Source organism: Mytilus californianus, unplaced genomic scaffold (assembly GCF_021869535.1).
Source record: "Mytilus californianus isolate M0D057914Y unplaced genomic scaffold, xbMytCali1.0.p SCAF_1, whole genome shotgun sequence".
Lineage (NCBI taxonomy): Eukaryota > Metazoa > Mollusca > Bivalvia > Mytilida > Mytilidae > Mytilus > Mytilus californianus.
The window spans coordinates 16585550-16612942 of NW_026262581.1; the positions used below are offsets into that span (position 1 = coordinate 16585550).

Here is a 27393-nt window from a genome sequence, read left to right on the forward strand (position 1 = left end):
TAAAATTTAAGTTAACATTTTTTCAAACACAAGAAATTACCAAATAAAGATGCCTCTTAAAAAGAAGTGATGACATTATAGTTCTTGTATAAAACATATGAAATGTAACATAACGTTACTGATAGGCTTTAATGTCATTTGGAACAATTGACTTTCATCTAATTTTAGACAAATCAATAATGACTTGTATGCATTTTGTTCTCATTTTAAGGTAAAGTGCATATCTTTTTTATTAACATTGTCTTCTTAAGTCTTCAATCTTGAGACTTGAGCATTACTTAGTAAGAGCTTCAATTAAGAGATTTAGTTGACAAGTCAATACTAAAATTACATCCATTACATTACTGTAAAGTTCAAGTCCATATATCAAATCATACAGAAGATGAGAAAAATATAACAAGGATGGACTGACAGACTAACGATCAGATGGACAAGGTCATTGCAGTTACCTCCTATGTGTGAGAATAAATATACTGTGGATTCATTCTCCTATGTGAGGATAGGTATACTGTGGATTCATTCTCCTATGTGAGGATAGGTATACTGTGGATTCATTCTCCTATGTGAGAATAGGTATACTGTGGATTCATTCTCCTATGTGAGGATAGGTATACTGTGGATTCATTCTCCTATGTGAGAATAGATATACTGTGGATTCATTCTCCTATGTGAGAATAGGTATACTGTGGATTCATTCTCCTATGTGAGAATAGGTATACTGTGGATTCATTACTATTTGTGGGATACCAATTATCGTGGATATAGATGATCCACGAATTAAAATGCTCTAATGAAGTGCCTAATAAATAGGGATTTATGCAGACTTTGGCAAAACCACGAAATCAAATATCAACTAAAACATTTGTTTTTCAATCCACGAAAATGGGTACCTACGAAAAGTAATGAATCTGCATTAACATAATCATTTTATTAATACTTGTAACAAAACATGCCTCTTCTAGGTCCTGCCTATCAGCATCTTTGTGCCTCAATTTGGATTTCAGTCCTCGTATTGTTTTCTTTATTTGACTGAGCTCCTCTGTGTTTGGGTTTACTGTTAACCATGGCTCAATGCCTTCCTTATACCCTGTGAATTCTCCAATTAACTTTTTAAAATGTTTGATATTTTTCATTTCATTTGACAGTTCCTTTACAATGGCTTTTATCACTGCAGCAATTAAAGATGCATCACCAGTCTGTTCCTAAAGATAAAAAAACCAAACACTTGTAAACAAAGATATCACATCGTTAAGTGGAGTCCATACAGATTGAAGAATCACAATGTAAAGTGAGAAAATGTAAATTTTCTCCACTTTTTACATGCATTCTATAAATTTGTAGACCTTATAACCTTGACTGTATCTATGGAAGTATAAAAGCTATAGCTATATATATTAGGTTTTTTATGTCCAGATGCAGTCTAAAGAGTTCTAAATGCATACAAAATTTCACTGAATCTTAAATGTCACCCAATTAAGTATAATTTGTCTGAATCAAACATTTCTTTGCTGTGTCAATAGTAATTTTAACTAAAAGGTAACCTTATTTTTATCAACAATATGTTGAATTCTGATTGATTGGTAAATGGCTGTTTAACATCAGACAGGAAATATTGCATGCATATTCAGGGTGAGATAATGTATATTAGATATGAATATATCCTGCTCTGTGACTGGCCAAACACTTTGAGTTGGATCAAGGGTCCGGAAACGGTCATATTTGCCAGTCATGTCCTAAGATGAAACTATTTGTCCTAAACGAGTAATTGGGATTTAGGACAAATTTTATTTTTTTACAGAAGTAATTTCGGTCATTTCATTGACTCAATGTTTGAAATCGGATTTCTTAATAGCCATTTTGCACTTGTGATCACTTGTTTTTGTTTATAATCCCTTTCCTGTAATAAAACTGCCACTACAGTAGTTTGATAATCCTGAGGGCCCTCCTAATATCTATATCAATGCCTCCGGGAAACCTTGGCTAATGATCGCTAATCACTTTTTACCTGTGGTTTTAATTCACACCTGACAGTGATCACAAGCTCAGAATAATATCTTTAAAACATTTAAGTTCCCTGACAAGTGTATTCATTATTTATTTACTTTTCATTAAAGACAGTCATCAATTCTGATTTAAAAATTAAATCTAAATTAACGTAGAAAAAAGTATTTTTTCATGAGTAACACATGTGCTTTATTTACTATGTAATACGCATGCGTGAAATTGTCTTCAGCAAATTTAATATTTAATCATAAAATGCAAATTGATTTCATGCTAAATTAAACGAGTGCAACTATTATCTGTTATATTCAAACACTTTTAAAGGTAATAAAAAAAAAAGCCATAAAAAGCCGGTGCTTTCCTGTTAGTTTGATAAACAAAACAAATCCCGGAAATGAATCCGGAATTATTCGTACTTTAAATTATCGCCAACTTCCGGTTTTAACTTTTGTCAAATCGAAAGAAACGTAAGCAATGTCTGAGAAATTAACCATTTTGAGTCATTAAAATCATTTCAATTTTAGACTGTTGCCTTCCCTAAACTGTCCTTCATGGTAATGGTAAGATATTTACTTAGTAAATGCGATGAAACAGCAATACAAGTTCGTTATGTTCGTTGATGCTATGAATATAGTCCAGTTGATATCGACAATTTGAAAAGGGGCACCAACTTTTCAAACATCTCAAAATGACCGAAATTGTCTGGAAAAATTTCCGGATCCTTGAGTTGGATATAACATGCTGGCTCACAATACAAGTCCACAGGAAAACATGTAAATCTACAAGATACATTGTGCTGACTCCAAGTCATAAAGTTTTTGCTTTCATTCCTAAATGCCCACTTGGTAAAAAGTAACCCACATGTTATAAGCGTTATATGTTCTATGTATGCCTGTCCCAATGTATTTGAGTGGTTGTCACTTGTTGTTGTTTATCATATTTGTTTTTAGTTTATTGTTTTGTAGTTTGTTCTGGTGTTGTGCTGTTGTACCACTGCCCTAGGTTGGGGAGGGTTGGGTGCCTGCTAACATGTTTAACCCTGCCACATTCTATATGTGCCTGTCCCAAGTCGTGAGCCTGTAATTCAGTGGTTGTCGTTTGTTGTATATCATATTTGTTTTTTGTTTATTGTTTTGTACATAAATCAGGTCTTTTAAATTCTGACAATTGTTCACATGTATATAATCAAAGTGCTTGTAAGCACTGAAGGGTAAAGATTGCTTTATTTTTTCAGTGGGAAGTAACTGCATTGTAAAAACATTGGCTGTAGTTGATTCAACTACAATTATATATGAACAAAGGAAGATAACTCCAATTTTACAGATTACTTTAACAATGACATCATTGATATTTTTAGCACAGATATTAGATTACTGCACCTTGCACAAGTTATGTAATTTTCTTGACAAGTATAACATCATTTTGTAACTTGAATATCTGAGCATATATTTCATTGATAAATTTCTGGAAATGTCCATGGATAGGATGTTTAGAATGTTATGATCAATGCACTATATTTTGTGCATTTCAAAAGTAGTGATAAACCTTGGAAGATTTAGAAATCAAGTCAGTACCATAGAGTTTTGATTGCATTTCATGCAATCTTTACCCAAAAATGAAATACCTACCAAATCAGTACATAAAATTTCTTGCTGTAATAACTGAGCATATCTGTTTAACATTTCATCCCAGGGCATTGTCAGGGATTCTCCTCCAGAATCTAACTTCATCATCTAAAACACAAAAAAGCTCAAATGAAAAAGTTACTTTTCATCATTTCTAATATTATCTACATAACTCTTGTGTGTATTTGTATTAATCATAGTTAACGAAGAAGAAAAATAAATCAAAATATTGCAGTAAATGATAAAAGAATCGATTGAAGAGAAAGAAGTCCAATAACTAGAAAACTGACTTGTCACCAAGGGACCCAACTTGTGGATTTTTTTTTTTGGCACAGAAACAATCAGTTAATACTAATTAAAATAAATGGAGAATGTGTCCATGGGACACAGATGATACCTTGCTTGCATATAACATTATAGGGGCATAACTCAAGAACAGTAAAAGTGACGCCACCAAAAATTTGAACTTGATCTGTGTTTTGTGGTAAAAAGCATTGTGTATAAGTTTCATAATATTTGGTTGAGGCAAACGAAAGTTCGAGAATGGAAACCAAATTCGGGACATACATACATACGGATGGCTGGAGTACGGACGGACAAGAGTAACACTTAATGCCCCCTCCAGTGGCAGTGAATGCATAAAAGCAATACTTGCTCATAGTGTATCAATTTTTAAAAGTTTTAACACCAGGAATTAATTCAGGATAAGTTCCAGGTAGATATAAAGTTTTGTTAAAATCCAAGGTACTTTGGTGGCAGTATCGAAAAATGAAAGTGGGTGGATAGTTATTGCAGGAACATATATATTAATGGGACTCGACACTACCTAATTGTAGCCAATTTTATCGTCGTGTCATAGGTAATAAAGATACGATACTGAAACAGACATGTGTTAAAAACGTACTCGCTATTATCCTAATAATTTCCGATAATATCAATAAAATGTCATTCAAACTAGTTTTACAGTGATGCCATTATATCAAACTTGTATTCTGTCACTTCAAATTTGTTATAATCGCATTCATTTTATCACAGAATGGTACAGAATGCAAACAGGGTAATAAAAAAATGGTGCTGATTGCATTCCCAAATTCAAAAACATTATAAAACAATTCATCAAATAAATCACACTTATTTTGGTCATTTTATATGACAATATATATCTACTTTATGATGAAACTTGTATTTATTTACGATTAGAATTATGTGGTTACTTTATTGAGCAGTTCCGATAAATTTTCAGTCAGACGCCACCAAAATCCATAAATCTCGCGACGTCTTGAGGAGTACGAGATTTTATCAATTTTATACTGAAAACCCTATCAGATTCATTTCCTGTTAGATATACTGTTCCCAGGTTTTAGACACAGGGAATCTATTTGGAATAGCAAATTATACCTATACATAACTTAAATAAGAAATCATAGCACACAAAGATGCTCCTCAAAATATGTAAATTTTTTAACAATAAACTGGTGACTGAGAGACATGAATCGCCAGTATGTAATTTTGATAGTAAAATGAAAATGTTGAAATTAAAATGGCAACACATTTCAACATATAAACTATGCAAAACTTTCAAAGTCAATGAACCATGAATACATCTGCAGAGCCAAATAATCTGTGGAAATAAGATATGCCAATGTTAATACAACTGCATACCTAATATCATTGACTTTCCATTAGTGGTTGGTTCCCCTTAAACTGACCTAATAACAAACTGTAATAATATGCTCCGATGGGCGCAACTTGATACGACTGCATAGGTCAAACCCTGAACAGTTGGGGCAAGTATGGACACAACATTCAAGCTTGATACAGCACTGAATTTGGATTGTGATTAAATATTTGACACAGCATAGGTTTCTGACACAGAATGAATGTGGTCTAAGAACTTAAAAATTTTAATTTACCTATTTAAACCATATCATTATTATTTGCTTTTATATATAAATCAGAAATAACCAATTTAAAATGGAAAATTTTAAAGAAAAAAAAAAGGGAAAAAAGGACAAACCCCCCCCCCCCCCCCCCCCCTCCCCAATTTTTTGAACCCCCTTATGATTCATCACTCCCAAACTCAATCCCAGCCTTCCCTTTGTAGTATGGAACCTTGCAGTACAATTTCAGAGAGATCCATACACTTGAACACAAGTTATTGTCTGGAAACTAGAAAAATGCTTATTTTTGGCCCCTTATTTCTAAACGTTTTGGGCAATTACCCCCAAACTCAATTCCAGCTTTTCCTTTGTGATATGGAACCTTGTAGTACAATTTCAGAAAGATCCATACACTTACACACAAGTTATTGTCATGAAACTAGAAAAATGCTTGTTTTTTGCCCCTTTTTTGCCCCTAATTCCTAAAATTTTGAGGCAATTACCCCCAAAATCAATCCCAGCATTCCCTTTTTGATATGGACTTTGTGATATGGAACCTTGTGGTACAATGTCAGAGAGATCCATACACTAACACACAAGTTATGTCTGGAAGTTACAAAAATGCTTATTTTTGGCCCCTAATTCCTTAACTGTTGGTACCATAACCCCCAAAATCAATCCCAATCTTCCTTTTATGGTATTGAACCTTATGGTAAAATTTCATAGAGATGCATTCACTTAAACTAAAGTTAGAGTGCGAAAACCAATGTGTCTTCGGATGACGACGACGCCAACGTCAACGTCATACCAATATACGACCGCAAAAAAAATTGTTAAAAACAAAGAAAAAAGACAAAGACTTTTTACTTTTGATAAGTTAAGAATGTTCTGTTCCACTGTGTTTTCAAATGAAGATGTTAAACTTCTTATATTTCTACATTCAGCTTCTCTTTTCACCTGCAATTAAAACAACCATTATAATGACTGCACAACTTTACTTCATTGATGAAGGAAAAATTTAAAAACATGAAATAGATTTAATATACTAAAGTATATGTGACAGAGAGAGAAATATAACATTTTTTCAAGAAAGACATCATGTTTAACTTGATATCATTGAGATGGGAGCCATCTCTGTGGGCCCCGCTGTGAATAATGTGTGGTAAAAAATTTGTATCTTTATCATTGGACATGGGGTTGTCAACTAAATTTTGAAATCATAACGGTTCTCAAGATATAGAGCGGACACGATCTTTACCATAGGACATGGGGTTGTCAACTAAAACCAAAGTTTTTGACCTTGACCTTTGACCTAGGAAGTTGTACATACATTATGACACACCCTCTGGTGTTGGTTAATATACATGTCAAGTATAAACTTTGAAATCATAACAGTTCTCTAGATATAGAGCAGACACAATTTGTTACGGACGGACAGACTGATCACTATAGGGCATTCGCCATTCGGCAGGGCCCTAATAAGCATTTTACATTGCAGTTGACATTTTATTCTATACCTGTTCATATTCAAAGTTAAACAAAATAAACAAGAAATATTATAAAGTTGTTTATTTTCACAGAATTTCTAAGGCTCAACTCAAGACTTTCTCTGTGTTTATATTCCTTAAATCAGATTTTGAATATCAAATTTCACATTGGGACATTTTTCCTCCATTATTTTAATTCCAATATTAGGGTAAACCTCTTGAAAAAATTCCAAACTTAACATTATTACATTCAGAAAATAAATGATCATTAACTTCTTCCAACCATTTCATACTTAATAACATTAACTTAGTATTTTAATATCACCTTCCAATCATTGTAGCCAGGTACTAACTCTTCCAATGATAAGTTGTTATGTACATTGAAAGCAAGGAATGGTCCATAGTTCTGTCTCAGTAGGTTTTCAACTTCCTAAAAAGACACATTTATATCATGTATTAGTTCTGAGATTTCCTTTGAAACTAAATGAAGTTCTGTTACGAACTTATGGCTTAACAATTAGCACCAGTTATAATAACTAACTAGATATCATTGAGATGGGAGCCATCTCTGTGGTCCTTGCTGTGAATAATGTGTGGTAAAAAAATTGTATCTTTATCATTGGACATGGGGTTGTCAACTGAAACCAAAGTTTTTGACCTTGACTTTTGACCTAGGAAGTTGTACATAAATTATGACAAACCCTCTGGTGTTGGTTTATATACATATCAAGTATAAACTTTGAAATCATAACAATTCTCAAGGTATAGAGCGAACACGATCTTTACCATAGGACATGGGGTTGTCAACTAAAACCAGTTTTTGACCTTGACCTTTGACCTAGGAAGTTGTACATACATTATGACACACCCTCTGGTGTTGGTTAATATACATGTCAAGTATAAACTTTGAAATCATAACGGTTCTCTAGATATAGAGCGGACACAATTTGTTACGGACGGACGGAGATTGATCACTATAGGGGCCCTAATTAAAAATAATTCTAATTATTCTGAAATTCTGATGAACAGATGGGAATATAAGCCAATAGAATTGTTTCTTTTTAAAGAGTATTAATAAACGGTTGACACGGAAATATGTCTCTCCTGTATTTAAAATAATTTTGATAGCATATTGCAAATGTTGAAATTGAAGTGCCAATACTTTAACTATGTCCAAGTCAATAAACAGTGACTGAAGCTGCAGGAGCAAATTACCACCACTGAAATAAGAACTGCCTATACTAATACAACAGCATATCAAATACAATTGACTTATCATATGTGGTTCCCCTTAAATAGCATAAACACAAACTTTTACCTGTGAACTATACAAAATTTTCAAAGTCAATAAACTATAATTGAAGGGATGGGGTCATATAATCTCCATAGAAATATTACATGCTAATCCTAATACAACTGCATACCATATATAATTTACTTACCATTAGTGGTTCCCCTTAAAGACTGACCTAATCACAAAGTTTAATAAAATGCTCCGCTGGCCGCAGCTTGATACGACCGCAGAGGTCGAACCCTGAACAGTTGGGGCAAGTATGGACACAACATTCAAGCTTGATACAGCACTGAATTTGGATTGTGATTAAATATTTGACACAGCATAGGTTTCTGACACAGAATGAATGTGGTCTAACAACTTAAAAATTTTTAATTTACCTATTCAAACCATATCATTATTATTTGCTTTTATATATAAATCAGAAATAACCAATTTAAAATGGGAAATTTTAAAGAAAAAAAAAAGGGAAAAAAAAATCCCCTCCCCCCAAATTTTTTGAACCCCCTTATGATTCATCACCCCCAAACTAAATCCCAGCCTTTCCTTTGAGGTATGGTACCTTGCAGTACAATTTCAGAGAGATCCACAGACTACACGAATGAATTTTATTTTTACAGGACATTCGGTCTGGTAAACAACCTAGCTTTACCAGACCCAATTAAATTTTACCAGACCAATTTTTTTTTACATCTAATTGTATATTATCCGACAAAATACAAAAAAACTTATGATTTGTTAACTTGTGCCCGACTCCTCTCCAAAAACACACAAAAACGAAATCATGTGACAAGAGTGTAAAAGTGATGAAAGTTGTGCACAATTGCTTGAATGCATTTCAGTGATAAAGAAAAGTAATGTCATATTTTAATGGATTTAAACTGAAAATTATTTGTGAACTAAAATTATTTAGAGTTTCTGTATAAAATATTTCCTGTTTCTTCTTTCTTTTTCATATATCTTGGTTTTCAATTCTAGTGTTGTATTTTGTGACCTGCTTGGATTTTATAAATTTATTTATTGTATTCGATCGGCAAACCCGGAATATTTGCCTTATCCGTTCCCGGAATCTGATCCGGTATTGTCTACATTTCCGGTTGATGGCAGCCATTGTTGTTTTCGTCAGATATGTTTTTACTTGGATTTTCACATTACTTGTTGGCAATTTTCAACATAAAGCTAGCGGTTGAACAAAATAAACATCGCTGTCATGAATAATAAAGATGAAAATGAATTTTGAGATCGTTTGGCAATTTTGCTAGAATGCTAGAAAAACCATGAAAAAATAAACAACACCGGACATTCGGACCGGAATTCAACAAAATTTTACCAGACCGATCCATTATTCACCGGATTTGTCCGACGGACCGACGCATTTCGTGTAGTCTGGATCCATACACTTGAACACAAGTCATTGTCTGGAAGCTAGAAAAATGCTTGTTTTTTGGCCCAAATTCCTAAACATTAAGGGCAATTACCCCCAAACTCAAACCCAGCTTTCACTTTGTAATATGGAACCTTGTAGTACAATTTCATAAAGATCCACACACTTACACACGTTATTGTCCTGAAACTAGAAAAATGCTTGTTTTTTTGCCCCCTAATTCCTAAAATTTTGAGGCAATTACTCCCAAAATCAACCCCAGGCTTCCCTTTGTGGTATTGTACCTTGCAGTACAATTTCAGAGAGATCCATACACTTGAACACAAGTTATTGTCTGGAAACTAGAAAATGCTTATTTTTGGCCCCTTATTCCTAAACATTTTGGGCAATTACTCCCAAACTCAATTCCAGCTTTCCCTTTGTGATATGGAACCTTGTAGTACAATTTTATAAAGATCCATACACTTACACACAAGTTATTGTCATGAAACTAGAAAAATGCTTGTTTTTGGCCCCTAATTCCTAAAATTTTGAGGCAATTACCCCCAAAATCAATCCTAGCATTCCCTTTGTGATATGGAACCTTGTGGTACAATGTCAGAGAGATCCATACACTAACACACAAGTTATGTCTGGAAGTTACAAAAATGCTTATTTCTGGCCCCTTTGTGGCCCCTAATTCCTTAAATGTTGGTACCATAACCCCCAAAATCAATCCCAACCTTCCTTTTGTGGTATTGAACCTTATGGTAAAATTTCATAGAATTCCATTCACTTAAACTAAAGTTAGAGTGTGAAAACCAATGTGTCTTCGGACGATGACGACGACGATGCCAACGTCATACCAATATACGACCGAAAAAGTAAACTTAGCAAAAGTCTGAAAGTCAATAGACCATGAGTGAAGGAGCAGTGCCAGATAAATAATTCACCAATGATGGAAACAAGCACTAAAGTGTAGCATTTTCAACACCATTGCTATTTTTTTCACTTACAACTGTATTGTAATGATTTCATTCAATATTTATATTACAACCCCACAAATTCAAACCATGCTTTCATAAGGGCAACCCTGTACTGTAATGAATGTCAATTGTGGTAGATATTTGATAGATATTGTCACACTAAATTGACAATAGTCAACAAGCACCAATTAGAACAGCCCCCCCAAAAACATACCTGTAAAGCCTGAGAACGTTCGTCCAAAGGTAATGATTTTAACTGCTGGATACATGCACCAGCTTTCTCATAATATTCTTGTCTTGCACTGTTTCTAGTGGAGATTAAGTTTTCTACTTCAACCTAAAACATAACAAAAGCAGCATAACGTAGTTGTAACAACACCTTGGATACAATACATACAATTTGTAGACATTTAGATATAAATAAATAATGCAAGCTATCTCCTCATCAGATTCAGACATTATCAAGCTGCAGACCAAATATAAATTCTTCACTTGCAAAGAAGCCAAGAAAACTTTGATAAAAGGTTTCTACCCAAGATCTTACAGACAGACAAATGGAATGAGGAACTGAGAGTAGTGGTTACTAGACCTGTTGTGGCTTGGTGACGCTGGTAAAAACAATCTACTGTGGATTCATTTATGTTCGTGGATACCAAATTTAGTGGATTAAGGAAAACTTGAATTTTTGTGGATAGTTGATTTCGTGGTTATTTCAGTCTTCAAACAAAAACAAGTGCATACACTATATGCCAAGTCCTAACCACGCTCATTCTGGACATGTTGTCAAAGATATCAACCTAAAGGAACCTCAAATTCTAACATTAATCAGATCTTTTCAGGTAATAATTAGGTAATGTCTGTTGAAAATGAGTGTACAACCCTTAAAAATGTTAAAACAATAAATCTAGTAACTGTCTCCATTTTTTTGGCATATAAATAAAAAAGCAGAATCTTATTTAAGTCCTTAAAATGTTAAATATATATTACAAGTACTTATAATGTAAATTCCTAACTCCTACACTCTCTTCTTTGATAAATGAGGCAAGTGCTGTTAAGTACCATTTAAAAAAAGACAATTAGTCATTTTTGGATGTTATGATAACATGAAATTCAAAACCATAGGCATGAAACTATTGAGAGTTGACAGTATAATCACCTTATCAGTAAAAACCATAGGCATGAAACTATTGAGAGTTGACAGTATAATCACCTTATCAGTAAAAACCATAGGCATGAAACTATTGAGAGTTGACAGTATAATCACCTTATCAGTAAAAACCATAGGCATGAAACTATTGAGAGTTGGCAGTATAATCACCTTATCAGTAATAAACTGCTTCGCTGAGCGCAGCTGGATACGCCCGCAGAGGTCCAACCCTGAACAGTTGTGGCAAAAATGGACACAATATTCAAACTTGATACAGGTCTGAATTTGGATTGTAATTAAATATTTGACATATTACAGGTTTCTGAATAAATGTAGTCAAAGAACTTGAAATTGGTTATATGAATTGAATTTATATTCAACAAGAAATGAATGTAACAGGATGCTGTTACGAAGTCTCCCAAACGAAGCTCCCATAATTCGTAATTCCCAGGGTCGCCTGACATTGGGCAACTTCCAGTGAAAATTGGTTTGGTCCAGTAAAGTTATATGCATTAGTGATGCCTGGGGACTAACCTTGTATATCATTCAAATCATCTTGGCATGACAAACCAGAATATATATGGTTTAGGGGTGGGGATCTCGACCATTTACAAGATACTAGAACATTGGGGGTGGGGAGGAACCCCTGGGGACTGGCCCTATACGTCATTCAAATGTTCATTACATGACGAACAGGAATATATATGGTTTAGGGGTGGGGATCTCAACCATTTACAAGATACTAGAACATTGGGGGTGGGGAGGAACCCCTGGGGACTGACCGTATACGTCATTCAAATGTTCGAGACATGACAAATAGGAATATATATGGTTTAGGGGTGGGGATCTTGACCACTTACAAGATATTAGAACTTTCTCAAATGGCAGGGGGTGGGGGTGACCCCTGGGGACTAATCCTGTATTTCATTTGATGTGCTTTATCATGACAAACCAGAATATATATGGTTTAGGGGTGGGGATCTCGACCATTTACAAGATATTAGAACTTTCTCAAATGGCAGGGGGTTGGGATGACCCCTGGGGACTAACCCTGTATATCATTCAAACCATCTTAGCATGACAAACCAAAATATATATGGTTTAGGGGTGGGGATCTTGACCACTTAGAAGATATTAGAACTTTCTTAAATGGCAGGGGGTGGGGGTGACCCCTGGGGACTAACCCTGTATTTCATTTGATGTGCTTTGTCATGACAAACCAGAATATATATGGTTTAGGGGTGGGGATCTCGACCATTTACAAGATATTAGAAGTTTCTCAAATGGCAGGGGGTCGGGGTGACCCCTGGGGACTAACCCTGTATATCATTCAAACCATCTTAGCATAACAAACCAAAATATATATGGTTTAGGGGTGGGGATCTTGACCACTTACAAGGTATTAGAACTTTCTTAAATGGCAGGGGGTGGGGATGACCCCTGGGGACTAACCCTGTATTTCATTTAATGGGCTTTATCATTTAGAACATTTTCAATTAAAAAGATTGTGTCTATCACAAACGATTTTCAATTTATAATCATTTGAAAATTTAAAAATATAAAATCCCATAGGGTTCTATAGTAAAACCCTCTTTTCTTTTTGCCCCTCAAAGTACCCCTTTATAAACCCCATTGCACAAACAAAACCCTGATTGCACCACTAGACATGTTAGTCTAACATATAGTGAAACCCTAAGTTAATCTGACAAGCGGTTTTGGAGAACGGGTGCGGACAAGTTCAAATTTAAAAGCGGCGGAAGAAGAAGAAGAAGAAGAAGAATAATAATAATAATAAGAACTGAGCAAAAACAATAAGTCTTCCCAAACTTCGTTTGGGAGACTTAATTAAAGATTTCTTGCTGTTGTGCAATACACTGTGCTGTTGCGCAATACTTAGTAAATCTGTTGTCAGACTATAAACAAATAAAGTTCAATTAATTCTAAATGTCATATTAGAAAATTATGAAAATCAAAAGGAGCTTACATCAATAAATATAAACAATTCACCAAAGTTTCATGGGAATTGCTGACAGCATTTTTGAGTTATTGTCAGAAAACTGGAAAATCCCCCTTTTTTAATGAATAAAACCCCATAACTCAGAAATGTAAAATGTAAAATTTATAAAATTCTAAAGGGAGCTTACATCAATAGATATAAACAATTCACCAAAGTTTCATAAGAACTGCTGAAAGCATTTTTGAGTATTTGTCCGAAAACTGGAAAATCCCCCTTTTTTTTAATAAAACCATGCAACTCTGAAACATAAAATCTAAAATTTATAAAAAAACGAAAGGGAGCTCACGTCAATAGATATAAACAATTCACCAAAGTTTTGTGCAAATTGGTTAAAGCATTTTTGAGTTAATGTCCGACATGTTGACGACGGACGGACAGACGGACGGACGGACAGACGGAGAGAGGTATACCATAATACGTCCGGCGTATAAAAACCATAGGCATGAAACTATTTAGAGTTGGCAGTATAATCACCTTATCAGTAAAAACCATAGGCATGAAACTATTGAGAGTTGACAGTATAATCACCTTATCAGTAAAAACCATAGGCATGAAACTATTGAGAGTTGGCAGTATAATCACCTTATCAGTAAAAACCATAGGCATGAAACTATTGAGAGTTGGCAGTATAATCCCCTTATCAGTAAAAACCCTAGGCATGAAACTATTGAGAGTTGGCAGTATAATCCCCTTATCAGTAAAAACCCTAGGCATGAAACTATTGAGAGTTGGCAGTATAATCCCCTTATCAGTAAAAACCCTAGGCATGAAACTATTGAGAGTTGGCAGTATAATCCCCTTATCAGTATAAACCCTAGGCATGAAACTATTGAGAGTTGGCAGTATAATCCCCTTATCAGTAAAAACCCTAGGCATGAAACTATTGAGAGTTGGCAGTATAATCCCCTTATCAGTAAAAACCCTAGGCATGAAACTATTGAGAGTTGGCAGTATAATCCCCTTATCAGTAAAAACCCTAGTCATGAAACTATTGAGAGTTGGCAGTATAATCCCCTTATCAGTAAAAACCCTAGTCATGAAACTATTGAGAGTTGGCAGTATAATCCCCTTATCAGTAAAAACCCTAGTCATGAAACTATTGAGAGTTGACAGTATAATCCCCTTATCAGTAAAAACCCTAGGCATGAAACTATTGAGAGTTGGCAGTATAATCCCCTTATCAGTAAAAACCCTAGGCATGAAACTATTGAGAGTGGGCAGTATAATCCCCTTATCAGTAAAAACCCTAGGCATGAAACTATTGAGAGTGGGCAGTATAATCCCCTTATCAGTAAAAACCCTAGGCATGAAACTATTGAGAGTGGACAGTATAATCCCCTTATCAGTAAAAACCCTAGGCATGAAACTATTGAGAGTGGACAGTATAATCCCCTTATCAGTAAAAACCCTAGGCATGAAACTATTGAGAGTGGGCAGTATAATCCCCTTATCAGTAAAAACCCTAGGCATGAAACTATTGAGAGTGGGCAGTATAATCCCCTTATCAGTAAAAACCCTAGGCATGAAACTATTGAGAGTGGGCAGTATAATCCCCTTATCAGTAAAAACCCTAGGCATGAAACTATTGAGAGTGGGCAGTATAATCCCCTTATCAGTAAAAACCCTAGGCATGAAACTATTGAGAGTGGGCAGTATAATCCCCTTATCAGTAAAAACCCTAGGCATGAAACTATTGAGAGTGGGCAGTATAATCACCTTATCAGTAAAAACCCTAGGCATGAAACTATTGAGAGTGGACAGTATAATCACCTTATCAGTAAAAACCCTAGGCATGAAACCATTGAGAGTGGACAGTATAATCACCTTATCAGTAAAAACCCTAGGCATGAAACCATTGAGAGTGGACAGTATAATCACCTTATCAGTAAAAACCCTAGGCATGAAAGCATTGAGAGTGGACAGTATAATCACCTTATCAGTAAAAACCCTAGGCATGAAAGCATTGAGAGTGGGCAGTATAATCACCTTATCAGTAAAAACCCTAGGCATGAAACCATTGAGAGTGGGCAGTATAATCACCTTATCAGTAAAAACCCTAGGCATGAAACCATTGAGAGTTGGCAGTATAATCACCTTATCAGTACAAACCATAGGCATGAAACTATTGAGAGTTGACAGTATAATCACCTTATCAGTACAAGATGAGATTTCTTTCTGTATAAGGTTGTAACGTGTTATAGTCGACACTAAAGGTTGTAGAGTGGTCACAGTCTGGTCTATCCTCTCGTCAGATAACACTACACTTATGGCCTCTTCTAATATACTTCTTTGACCTGTAGGGAATTGGCATCTGCATAAACAAGATGACATATCACACATGGCATCTGTAAATAAAGTTGGTATAAACAAGATGACATATCACAAATGGCATCTGTAAATAAAGTTAGCATAAACACGATGACATATCACAAATGGCATCTGTAAATAAAGTTAGCATAAACAAGATGACATATTACACATGGCATCTGTAAATAAAGTTAGCATAAACAAGATGACATATCACAAATGGCATCTGTAAATAAAGTTAGCATTAACAAGATGACATATCACACATGGCATCTGTAAATAAAGTTAGCATAAACAAGATTACATATTACACTTGGCATCTGTAAATAAAGTTAGCATAAACAAGATGACATATCACACATGGCATCTGTAAATAAAGTTAGCATAAACAAGATGACATATCACACATAGCATCTGTAAATAAAGTTAGCATAAACAAGATGACATATTACACATGGCATCTGTAAATAAAGTTAGCAAACAAGATGACATATCACAAATGGCATCTGTAAATAAAGTTAGCATAAACATGATGACATATCACAAATGGCATCTGTAAATAAAGTTAGCATAAACACGATGACATATCACACATGGCATCTGTAAATAAAGTTAGCATAAACACGATGACATATCACAAATGGCATCTGTTACTTTGGATTAATTATTTTCCATGGATTTAGTGGGTCTAGGTGAAGGATTTAGTGGGTCTAGGTGAAGGATTTAGTGGGTATAGGTGAAGGATTTAGTGGGTCTAGGTGAAGGATTTAGTGGGTCTAGGTGAAGGATTTAGTGGGTATAGGTGAAGGATTTAGTGGGTCTAGGTGAAGGATTTAGTGGGTCTAGGTGAAGGATTTAGTGGGTCTAGGTGAAGGATTTAGTGGGTATAGGTGAAGGACGAATTTCAATGTTAGACGAAGAAAAAATCTTTTATAGGTTAGAATGCAGACTTTGACAAAACCACAAAATCAAATAGGCACAAAAATACAATTTTTCCTGAATCCACAAAAATTGGTACCCATGAATATAAACAAATCCACTGTTATATAGAAAGCAAACATAGAATGGCAGGTAACACATTTAACATCCATAAATATGTAAAACAAGAAATATAGTTCAAATCAATAGAGTGCACCTTTTTTGTGCCGATGGGATTCATCGTGACTTTATATGCATTTATAAAAATGTCAAAAGCAGAGAGAGCCAGAGGAGAAAACCAAAATACCAAAGCTCACTATAGACCATCACAGAGTAACTCAGAGACTTAAAAGAAATTGAGTAACTGTTGCAAAAGGCATGATATTCAATCCTTTTTAATTATAACATGGGCATAAGAGAAATATACAGGTACATCTCAAACAGCTTCCACAACCAATTAAATCTATTTAGTCACAAGTCAAAAAGACTTGAGCAGAGGCTCTATTTGATAAAGAGCTGTTTTGTGACATTTTAAAAATTTCCATTCAGGTAATATTAATATAAGAGTAAATTATAGATCAAAATGTTTTTTTTTTTTTTACTTTTATAGCAAACTTACCTTAGGTGTCTAACTTGTTCACACATATTAGTCACTTGTTGTAACTAAAATAAAATGACAAATATATTTATGATGATGATGCATTGTTGTATAACATCCTGTGGTAAATATTACATGAATACCAGGACTTAATTTACAAGCTGGTATCACATGCTTTCTAAATTTGCAAGGAATGACACAAATTTTTAAAACATATTCTTTATGTTGATCTTTGAAATACTATTGTTAACATATCTTTAATTCTTTAATATATTTTAAAAGTATGGAGATATAAGCTGTGTTTGTTATTTTGTTATACATGTATATATCAAGAAACAAGAACAGGTGCATCTCTGTTCACCAATAAATGATTTCCCCTCTATAATCTGAAAAAAATAGTGCACTTTATAAGCCTCAAATTTGAATTTTACATTTGATAACTTCATAGAAGTGATCAATTTATATCTTCTCCTCCCAGAAATTATCCCTTTATATTTTTCTTTGTACATCAATGAATGATTTCAGTAAAAATAATCTACTTAAAATAATAGACATTAGAAACTCATTTGTTGAAAGTTAAGTAGGGGAACTTTTATTTTGTCAATTTAATTTTTAATGGAAATACATTCCAGTATCTTTCAGGAAAATGCATATAAATTGTAGCAACTATCTACAAAACTGAAGTTTCTAGGAATTAATTAACCAATGAACAAAAAAACTTCAAAGACCATAAAAATATGTGCCCAAAAATAAACCTACTTTGATTTAAAAGTAAATAAAATGCTCCACAGGGCGCAGCTTGATACGACCGCAGAGGTCGAACCCTGAACAGTTGGGGCAAGTATGGACACAACATTCAAGCTTGATACAGCACTGAATTTGGATTGTGATTAAATATTTGACACAGCATAGGTTTCTGACACAGAATGAATGTGGTCTAAGAACTTAAAAATTTTAAATTGGACATTCACCTATTATGGTCCAATATCCAAAATCTAAATACATGGTTAGATTCAGCATATCAAAGAACCCCAAGAATTCAATTTTTGATGAAATCAAACAAAGTTTAATTTTGGACCCCGATTTGGACCAACTTGAAAACTGGGCCCATAATCAAAAATCTAAATACATGTTTAGATTCAGCATATCAAAGAACCCTAAAAATTCAATTTTTGTTAAAATCAAACTAAGTTTAATTTTGGACCCTTTGGACCTTAATGTAGACCAATTTGAAAACAGAACCAAAAATTAAGAATCTAAATACACGGTTAGATTCGGCATATCAAACAACCCCAATAATTCAATTTTTGATGAAATCAAACAAAGTTAAATTTTGGACCCTTTAGACCTCAATGTAGACCAATTAAAAAACGGGTCCCAAAATCCAAAAACTTAATACACAGTTGGATTCAGCATATTAAAGAATCCCAAGAATTCAAGAATAAAACCCCATTGAAATTGATCAAGAAATAAGCAATTTATACGAAGTATCTTCTTTTGCACAATACTGTGCAATTGAATATTTCTTGCTATTGCGCAATACTGTACAATTGACAATTTCTTGCTATTGAGCAATATTGTGCTATTGGATATTTCTTGCTATTGCGCAATACTGTGCAATTGAAGATTTCTTGCTATTGCGCAATACTGTGCAATTGAAGATTTCTTGCTATTGTGCAATACTGTGCTATTGAAAATTTCTTGCTATTGCACAATACTTATTATATAATAATTTACATATCCTGTTTGGTGTGTATCTCCTACCATATCATTATTATTTGCTTTTAAATATAAATCAGAAATAACCAACTTAAAATGGAAAATTTTAAAAGAAAAAAAAAAGGAAAAAAAGAAAACAAAAAAAATCCCCCCCCCCCCCCCCAAATTTTTTGAACCCCCTTATGATTCATCACCCCCAAACTCAATCCCAGCCTTCCCTTTGTGGTATGGTACCTTGCAGTACAATTTCAGAGAAATCCATACACTTGAACACAAGTTATTGTCTGGAAACTAGAAAAATGCTTATTTTTGGCCCCTTTTTGGCCCCCAATTCCTAAACGTTTCGGGCAATTACCCCCAAACTCAATTCCAGCTTTCCCTTTGTGATATGGAACCTTGTAGTACAATTTCAGAAATATCCAAACACTTACACACAAGTTATTGTCATGAAACTAGAAAAATGCTTGTTTTTTGCCCCTTTTTTGGCCCCTTATTCCTAAAATTTTGAGGCAATTACCCCCAAAATCAATAACAGCCTTCCCTTTGTGATATGGAACCTTGTGGTACAATGTAAGAGAGATCCATACACTTACACACAAGTTATTGTCTGGAAGTTACAAAAATGCTTATTTTTGGCCCCTTTTTGGCCCCTAATTCCTTAACTGTTGGTACCATAACCCCCAAAATCAATCCCAGCCTTCCTTTCATGGTATTGAACCTTATGGTAAAATTTCATGGAGATCCATTCACTTAAACTAAAGTTAGAGTGCGAAAACCAATGTGTCTTCGGACGACGCCGGAAGACGCCAGACGACGACGACGACGACGACGCCAACGTCATACCAATATATGACCAAAAATTTTTAATTTTTGCGGTCGTATAAAAAGACAGATGAATAAATACTTGACATATTAATATAACTTTTTAAATTACCTCTAATTTGTTTGTTTGAACTTGCTCTAAAATCAATGTTTTCTTCATAAGTTCTGCCTTTGTTTTTTCAAGTTCTCTTTGTTTTTTTGTCACCTGTGCTTGTAACACCTTGATTGTATCTTTACTTGCTTCAATTCTGAAAAACATTAAAAATTTGATCAGATTTTCATGAAAACATGACATTGGTCAATGAACCATGGAAGAAAGTTTAAGTTCAAGAGACCCGTGACAGATGGACATGTACATCTGACAATGAATCAACAGACCAAATATAGCTTTTGGATCACTTAATGTAATTAAACTTATTAACTATTCATGAATCATTAACATTGATCTAATTCAGTCATTAAACTATGAAAAATATATCATAGCCAATTGATATATAAACTGCAGACCATCAGGCAAAAACGTCCAACCAAAAGGCATAATGCTCTAGCGCACAAGGTTATAGTCTGCAGGAAGACATCTTACTCTACTCAGTCTGACTTCCAAGTCAACCAGTCTTTACTTTGACTCCTAAATGCTGTGTAATTGGGGAAGAATTAGCAAATACCAATTTTTAGTTCTGATGTGACCTAGCCATCAATGGAAGCCATTAGCTACAGCACTAGAAGAGAGCATAAACCACAAGACTACCAAGGCAGATATATAAGAAATAACTTTCATTATACCACAATTAAAGAATTACAAATGTACTTACTTAGAATTTTGCACCAATACTTGCTGTAGCTGCATGTTTTTCTTCGCCAATTCTTGTCGTAATTTCTCAATTTCTGCATTAAGATCAGGGCTACCAGATTCTAGTCTACACAATGAAACAAAAATAACAAGATCAAAACTATTTCAATGTAGTTATGTATAGTCTAGTTGGAGACATTAAATATGAGACAAAAGTTGGAAAAATGCCAAATTCTCTGCACATTTAACAACATAACAATATCTTAAGGAATAAGAGGCCATATTAACCATCTGATAAATAAACTTTTTACAACAAATTTTAGACCATTAAATATTTTTACAATACCTTCTTACCTTTGAAAGCCTCTACTAGGTTGCAGCTTTCCACCATCATTAGGCCTAAAACCATTTCCACCATCATTAGGCCTAAAAGCATTTCCACCATCATTAGGCCTAAAACCAAACCCAGGGCTAGCTGCCACATCACCATACCCTCCTCCCCCACTATCAGCATATCCCCCTCCACTGCCTATAATCTGCTCTCCCATTGTGTTCTGCATTAATGGACTTGCTGAAATCAACTCATTACAATGTTATCTAGGTAAACACATAATTTGCTTTGTATCAGGGAATAGTTATAAGCCTACTGATATTAAACTGTGATTCTGCTTAATAGTCAAAGATGTTATTTTTGAACTAACACATGGTCTGTTTAACAAACAAAATGATTTATTATGGTCAGAATCTTGTATATTATCTGTGAAATATATGTTAAATCAGAATTTTATTGTTAAAATAGGTACCCAATCATTTCAAGCTTTTGATTACTAGAGCATTTGAAACTAGCTCAAACATCAATAAAATCTATCACTGTGTTATCACAATGATAATTTTCTTCGGACCTACCTGTGACTCTGTTAATGGCTATCATTCCTGGTGCAGCATTGTCATCAGATTTATTTGCATTCATAGCAGGGCGAGTATATGCAAAGCCATGTTCCTTAACCTGATCATTTAGACATACTCCGCTTCCATACAATATTCCATAATGTCCTGTGTTGTCCTTCAACTGAACAGTCTTTACTGCTTCAAGCATGATATTCTCTGTCACATTCTTCAGATAATTTATACCCTATAAAACACAGGTTTTTTTTAAGTTCTCCCTGTTCTGGTTCCAAAATATTTCACCCACAATGCCAAACGTGTATTAGACTGCAACTATTTTCTCAAAAAAATCATAAAATCAAAATTAGTTGCAAGTTAAACTGAAATGTTTGAAATTTGAGAGTATTATTATTTGTAAGATTTGAAAATAGTTTTTATATTTTTTATTTGGATATGTACAATAAAGAGTATTTAAAAGATGCTGGATTTTGGAGCTCATTAACATAAAGAATTTGATATCAAATATAATACAAAATTTTCTATAAATCTGTACTGTCTTGTCAAAAACAAGAACTTTTCAAACTGCATGAATTACCTGTCTGTTAACAAACCATATAAATTGGAATCAATGTGTCAATATTTCAGCTTAAAATTGATTACCTAAATTGAAAATATTGGCCAATGGCTGACCACTGCACTAAAAGAGTGATGGCTTCAGACATGATTTCATCACATTTATGTATTTCAGAAATGCTTGAGAGATTTTGAGGCCTTGCATAATATTATTTATATCACATGTGAATCTAACATTACTTCATAATGCAATTTTTTTCTTAAATGCAAAATAAAAAGGACCATGGAAACAAATAGTTTTTATTCATTTATATTTATCATTATAGTGGATTTCGGCCAGATCTTTTTTTTAATAGACACATAGGAATTTTTTTTGCAGGACAAAGTTATGCAAAAATTATTAAAGGATTAAATGGATTTTACTGTATAATTTTTCCTCATAAAGCTATAATTCATTAATGTAACTTACATTTTGATCAGACAGATCATGGGCATAACAATTATGAAGGATAAGTTTGGTAGCCAGTGGTTTGACTGAGGCCAATGACTGTGGAATCTCCACCAAGTGGTCAGCTTTCACCTCCTCTGTATTACCATAATCTATGTATTGTACCTTAATGGTGTCAGAACCTGCAAAATATAAGTAAAACATGTATAAACCAAACAGCTACTTTGGTATATTCAAAACAAAATTACTCTTCAAATATAATGTAAACCAATGAACATTTCCTTTGTAAATATGTTTTCACTTCCAGCATGAAAATATTTAAAATAAACGAATTGAGTCATTATAACCATTGAAGGCTAATGTAAGCGAGTCAGAATAATAAAAATTTGCATCACAACTTGTTATAATAAAAGAACAGAGTTCCAATGTCCCCCGCATTGCCCATATTTTATGTTCTGTCAAGGACAATAACTAAAAAAAAAATTTTTTTGTTCTTTAAATCTTTTTAAAATTATCTTACTAGAGAGTTGAAGCTTGAGAGCAATTTCCGATATATATAATATTTCCAATATAGAAACTCATTAAAAATATTTGATCAGCACTTATTTTTGAAATTGTCTGAGACATTGCTGTTATATACCTTTGATATGAATTTGATAAAAATCTGGCAAAAATTGTACATGCAAGAGCACTTACAATGTAATTTTCCATGTAATCAATGTTTCCAAGGGGCATAACTCTTTTAAAAATAATTGATCGGCACTGATTTTCGAACTAGTTAAAGACATTGCTGATATAAACCTATAAACCTCGCGTTCGAGGGGGACAATTACCACCATCAAATAGCTGGTGCTGTTGTTATAGCAACAAGATGGCTGCCCAAATTGAAAGGATTACTGTTCATGTGTAAAAGTGAGCATTAGCCTTGCCATTTTTGCAAGTAATAGAGCCTGGTTTGAAACTCCACAGTGTTGGTCATAGGCAGGTAACACTACATTGATAGGTCACTCAAAGCAAACTAATGATACACAATATTTTAAAATTTTATCAACAATCTTACCTAATGATTGATCGGTCCTTAATGTCCAGCAACAAATATACCATGCATATTCAAGACCAAAACATGGTTAATTAAGAATATATCAAGCTTTGTACTAGACTAAACACCCAGAGTGTGATTTTTCTTTGCATGCAAGCTTACAAGGTAACAGTCAACCTACCCTTACATATTTTTCTGACTCTCAACAAACAAGTCTTTGTTTTAACACCTAAGTTTACAAATTTTAAAGTATTTGGTTTAACAAAGTAGCAGGTTGAACCTCAACCTCCTGCACTAGAGGCATGAACCTAACATGAGACCAATGTCTTACCTAATGACTGTCTGATCTGACACCTATACCACTGATTATCTTCTGAGAACAAAGTGGCATAAATCTTTCCTTGAACAACAGGTCCAGATAATTTGGCAGCAGCTGGACAAAGGGCAGCTAACTGATCACTAAGATCCAGCAGTTTCTGTGTATTTTCATCAGTTACTGTTTGTATCCATACAGTTATAGGGCTTTCACAATGTGTGATCAACACATTTTCTCTCTAAAACATAAGTACATTAATACAGCTTTTACAGTTTTCAATAACACTATTACAATAAATGATCAAACAGGCTATAAATATTCCTTTAACTTTTCAACCTCACACAAAAATATGTTAAATGTTTTCTCTGTAAAAATTATAGGTTTGGTTGGCTTGGTCAGGGTCTTTTTCTTACAATCCTTCAAAACACCAAATATAGTTGAACTATTGCTTAAAGTATTCTTAAAAATATTGACATTAACATGAAAACTTTACCTTCATCACTGATCCATGAAATAAGGTCAGGGTCAGGTGACCGATATGTAGACCTCGAAATGATTATTTGTACCAAATATAGGACAAGATTATTTATACCAAATATAGTTGTCCTATCACTAATAATAATTGAGAAAATCACAAAATAAAAAGCTATACATTTTTTTCAAGCAGTTGCTGGACCTTGAAAATGAGATTAAGGAAAATAGACATATATGCGAGAGGAAAACTTAGTAACATAACACATCTGTATACAAGTTATGAAGTATCCAAGTATTCTAGCTTTTGAAATATTACTCTATATACAAATAGTCTTTCCTATTGCCATTCCTATGTCATCCCTTTGCTATTTTTATCAGAGGAGATATAAACCAGAAGCAAAGGAACAGCCTTTCAATTGTTGTTCTTCATCTCAAAGTCACAGTGAGACCTTCAACATGGAGTAAAAGCCCACACCTCACTGTAAGTTCAGCTAGAGGTACTGCTAGCAAAGTTCAATAAAGAGCTGCGCCATGATCGCATGATACTACCGTCGCTTTTTCAAAGAATAATGTTCCATAACTCCTCAATGTCATATTAGAAATTTATAAAAAAACTAAAGGGAGGTTATTTTAATAGATATAAACCAGTCACTAAAGTTTCATGAAAACTTCTCAAAGCACTTTTGAGTTATTGTCCGAAAACTGGAAAAATCCCCCTTTTTTAATGAATAAAACCCCAATAATCGGAAACGTAAAATCTTAAATTTATATAAATCGAGAGGGAGCTCACGTCAATAGATATAAATAATTCATCAAAGTCTCATGAAAACTGCTCAAAGCATTTTTGAGTTATTATCCGAAAAACTGGAAAATCCCCCTTTTTTAATGAATAAAATCCCATAGCTCAGAAACATAAAATCTAAAATGTATAAAAATCGAAAGGCAGCTCACGTCATTAGATATAAACAATTCACCAAAGTTTCATGAAAACTGCTCAAAGCATTTTTGAGTTATTATCCGAAAACTGGAAAATCCCCCTTTTTTAATGAATAACACCCCACAACTCGGAAACGTAAAATCTAAAATTTATAAAAATCAAAAGGAAGCTCACGTCAATAGATATAAACAAATCACCAAAGTTTCATGCAAATTGGTTAGAGTGTTTGTGAGTTATTGTCCGACATGTTGACGACGGGCAGACGGACGGAGAACGGTATACCATAATACGTCCCATAAACGGGAGTATAAAATAAGAAACCCCAACCCCTTGGCAAGTCCAATTTTTGATAAGGGACACCCCAAAAAGATTCCGATCAATAATCAAAATAGGAAGTTCACATTAGCATTGAATGGTTTAAGTGGTCAAGATTGTGAGAAAGTTTCAACAAATGTAATAAAGGATTTAGGAGGAGTTGTGGATACAAAAATCAAATTTTAAATGAGAACCCCTCCATAAAAAAGCGACAGCAAAACCTATGTTTTGTTAAGGGAAACCACAAAAATAATTCAGACCAAAAAACAAACTAGGAGTTCACAATGACATTGTATCGTTTAGAGTGTGAGTTTCATTAAATCAGATACAAATTGTTACTTAAGTGTGCAGATATGATAAAGTCCATATCATCCCAAAAATCATTCAGATGAAGAAATGAAAAAGAAGGTGCAAAAGTACGGTTATTATTCTGTTATAGTTTTAACAAAGTTATGTCAAGAGGTTTGAGAGTAGTTGCATATACAAAAGGGGACAGAAGGACAAACTGAGGGACATCACTATATACTAACTGCTTAAGAAAGCAGGGGGTATAAAAAAAGGTTCTTAGCTTAGGTTGAGGCAGAATTCTTTTCTAAAATTCAATAATGCTTCATCTGTGCATTAAAGAATACTGATGCATAGAAACATCAAATTACAGACTATGATGGGCAAAGAAGTCAAATCAATTACCTTTATAATTTGCTGGACGATCTCATTGTAATATACAGAAACATAAAAACATTGGGACCACCACAGGGAACAAGATATCTTTTAGATAACATAGCAAGATATATTAGAAAAAATAAAAAAAGATCTAAATGCTAATGATTAACATCCATGTGGAGAATGTGGAGGTTTGAAACTTCTATTTGTACCGTTACAAAACCTGTTACAAAATAATGAAATTTCTGGGTTGTCAAATTTTTCAGAAAAATACCTCTTTCCTGGACTCTGTTGGAGGTCTACTCTGGACTAAATCTGGAACTGTAAAAAGAAATATATATATAAAAAAGATCATTCTACAAATTATCTAACAAAGTTAATTATAAATAAACTAAGTCTTGAAACCCTCAGAAATAAATGTGAACAATAATTATCTTAGAGCTGTTTCCAGAATTAAATGCATGGGGGGAGCATTGGAGGCACTTTTTTTTTTATCCCGAACCACCAATAAAATAAAATTGTCATATTACTTATAATGCAGCCACCCACAGTTAATTACTCATTAATTTGAGTTCCTCCCCTCCCCCTCCCTTTCCCACAAAAAACCATGATCAATTTTGGAACAGCCCTCACGGCAAGTTATTATCAAGATATAGAATAATGATCATTTGAAAATACTGTGAACCATTTGTATTACAATAGGTGCTTGGTGATCTAAATAAACAGAAAACTTTTAAGTATGAATTAATAATTTAATTTTGGATGTAACACGTCTTCTAAAAGGCTGAA

General features: G+C 33.8%; 1 protein-coding gene across 3 annotated transcripts in view; it reads right to left on the minus strand.

The window, feature by feature from the left end:
- Nucleotides 1-27393, minus strand: part of LOC127700056 (serine/threonine-protein kinase 31-like) — a 72267-nt gene that overhangs the window by 13693 nt on the left and 31181 nt on the right. For 2 of the 3 annotated variants that reach the window (XM_052203524.1, XM_052203514.1), the window contains 14 exons: nt 26879-26925; nt 24231-24453; nt 22882-23042; nt 21861-22086; nt 21309-21525; nt 20977-21081; nt 20277-20412; nt 17645-17688; nt 15949-16111; nt 10851-10973; nt 7319-7423; nt 6374-6463; nt 3630-3734; nt 950-1202 (listed from right to left, as the gene is read on the minus strand). In XM_052203524.1, the coding sequence (XP_052059484.1) occupies nt 950-1202; nt 3630-3734; nt 6374-6463; nt 7319-7423; nt 10851-10973; nt 15949-16111; nt 17645-17688; nt 20277-20412; nt 20977-21081; nt 21309-21525; nt 21861-22086; nt 22882-23042; nt 24231-24453; nt 26879-26925 (1998 nt within the window). The remainder of the gene's footprint in view (nt 1-949; nt 1203-3629; nt 3735-6373; nt 6464-7318; nt 7424-10850; nt 10974-15948; nt 16112-17644; nt 17689-20276; nt 20413-20976; nt 21082-21308; nt 21526-21860; nt 22087-22881; nt 23043-24230; nt 24454-26878; nt 26926-27393) is intronic. The other variant, XM_052203531.1, reaches the window with a different exon arrangement.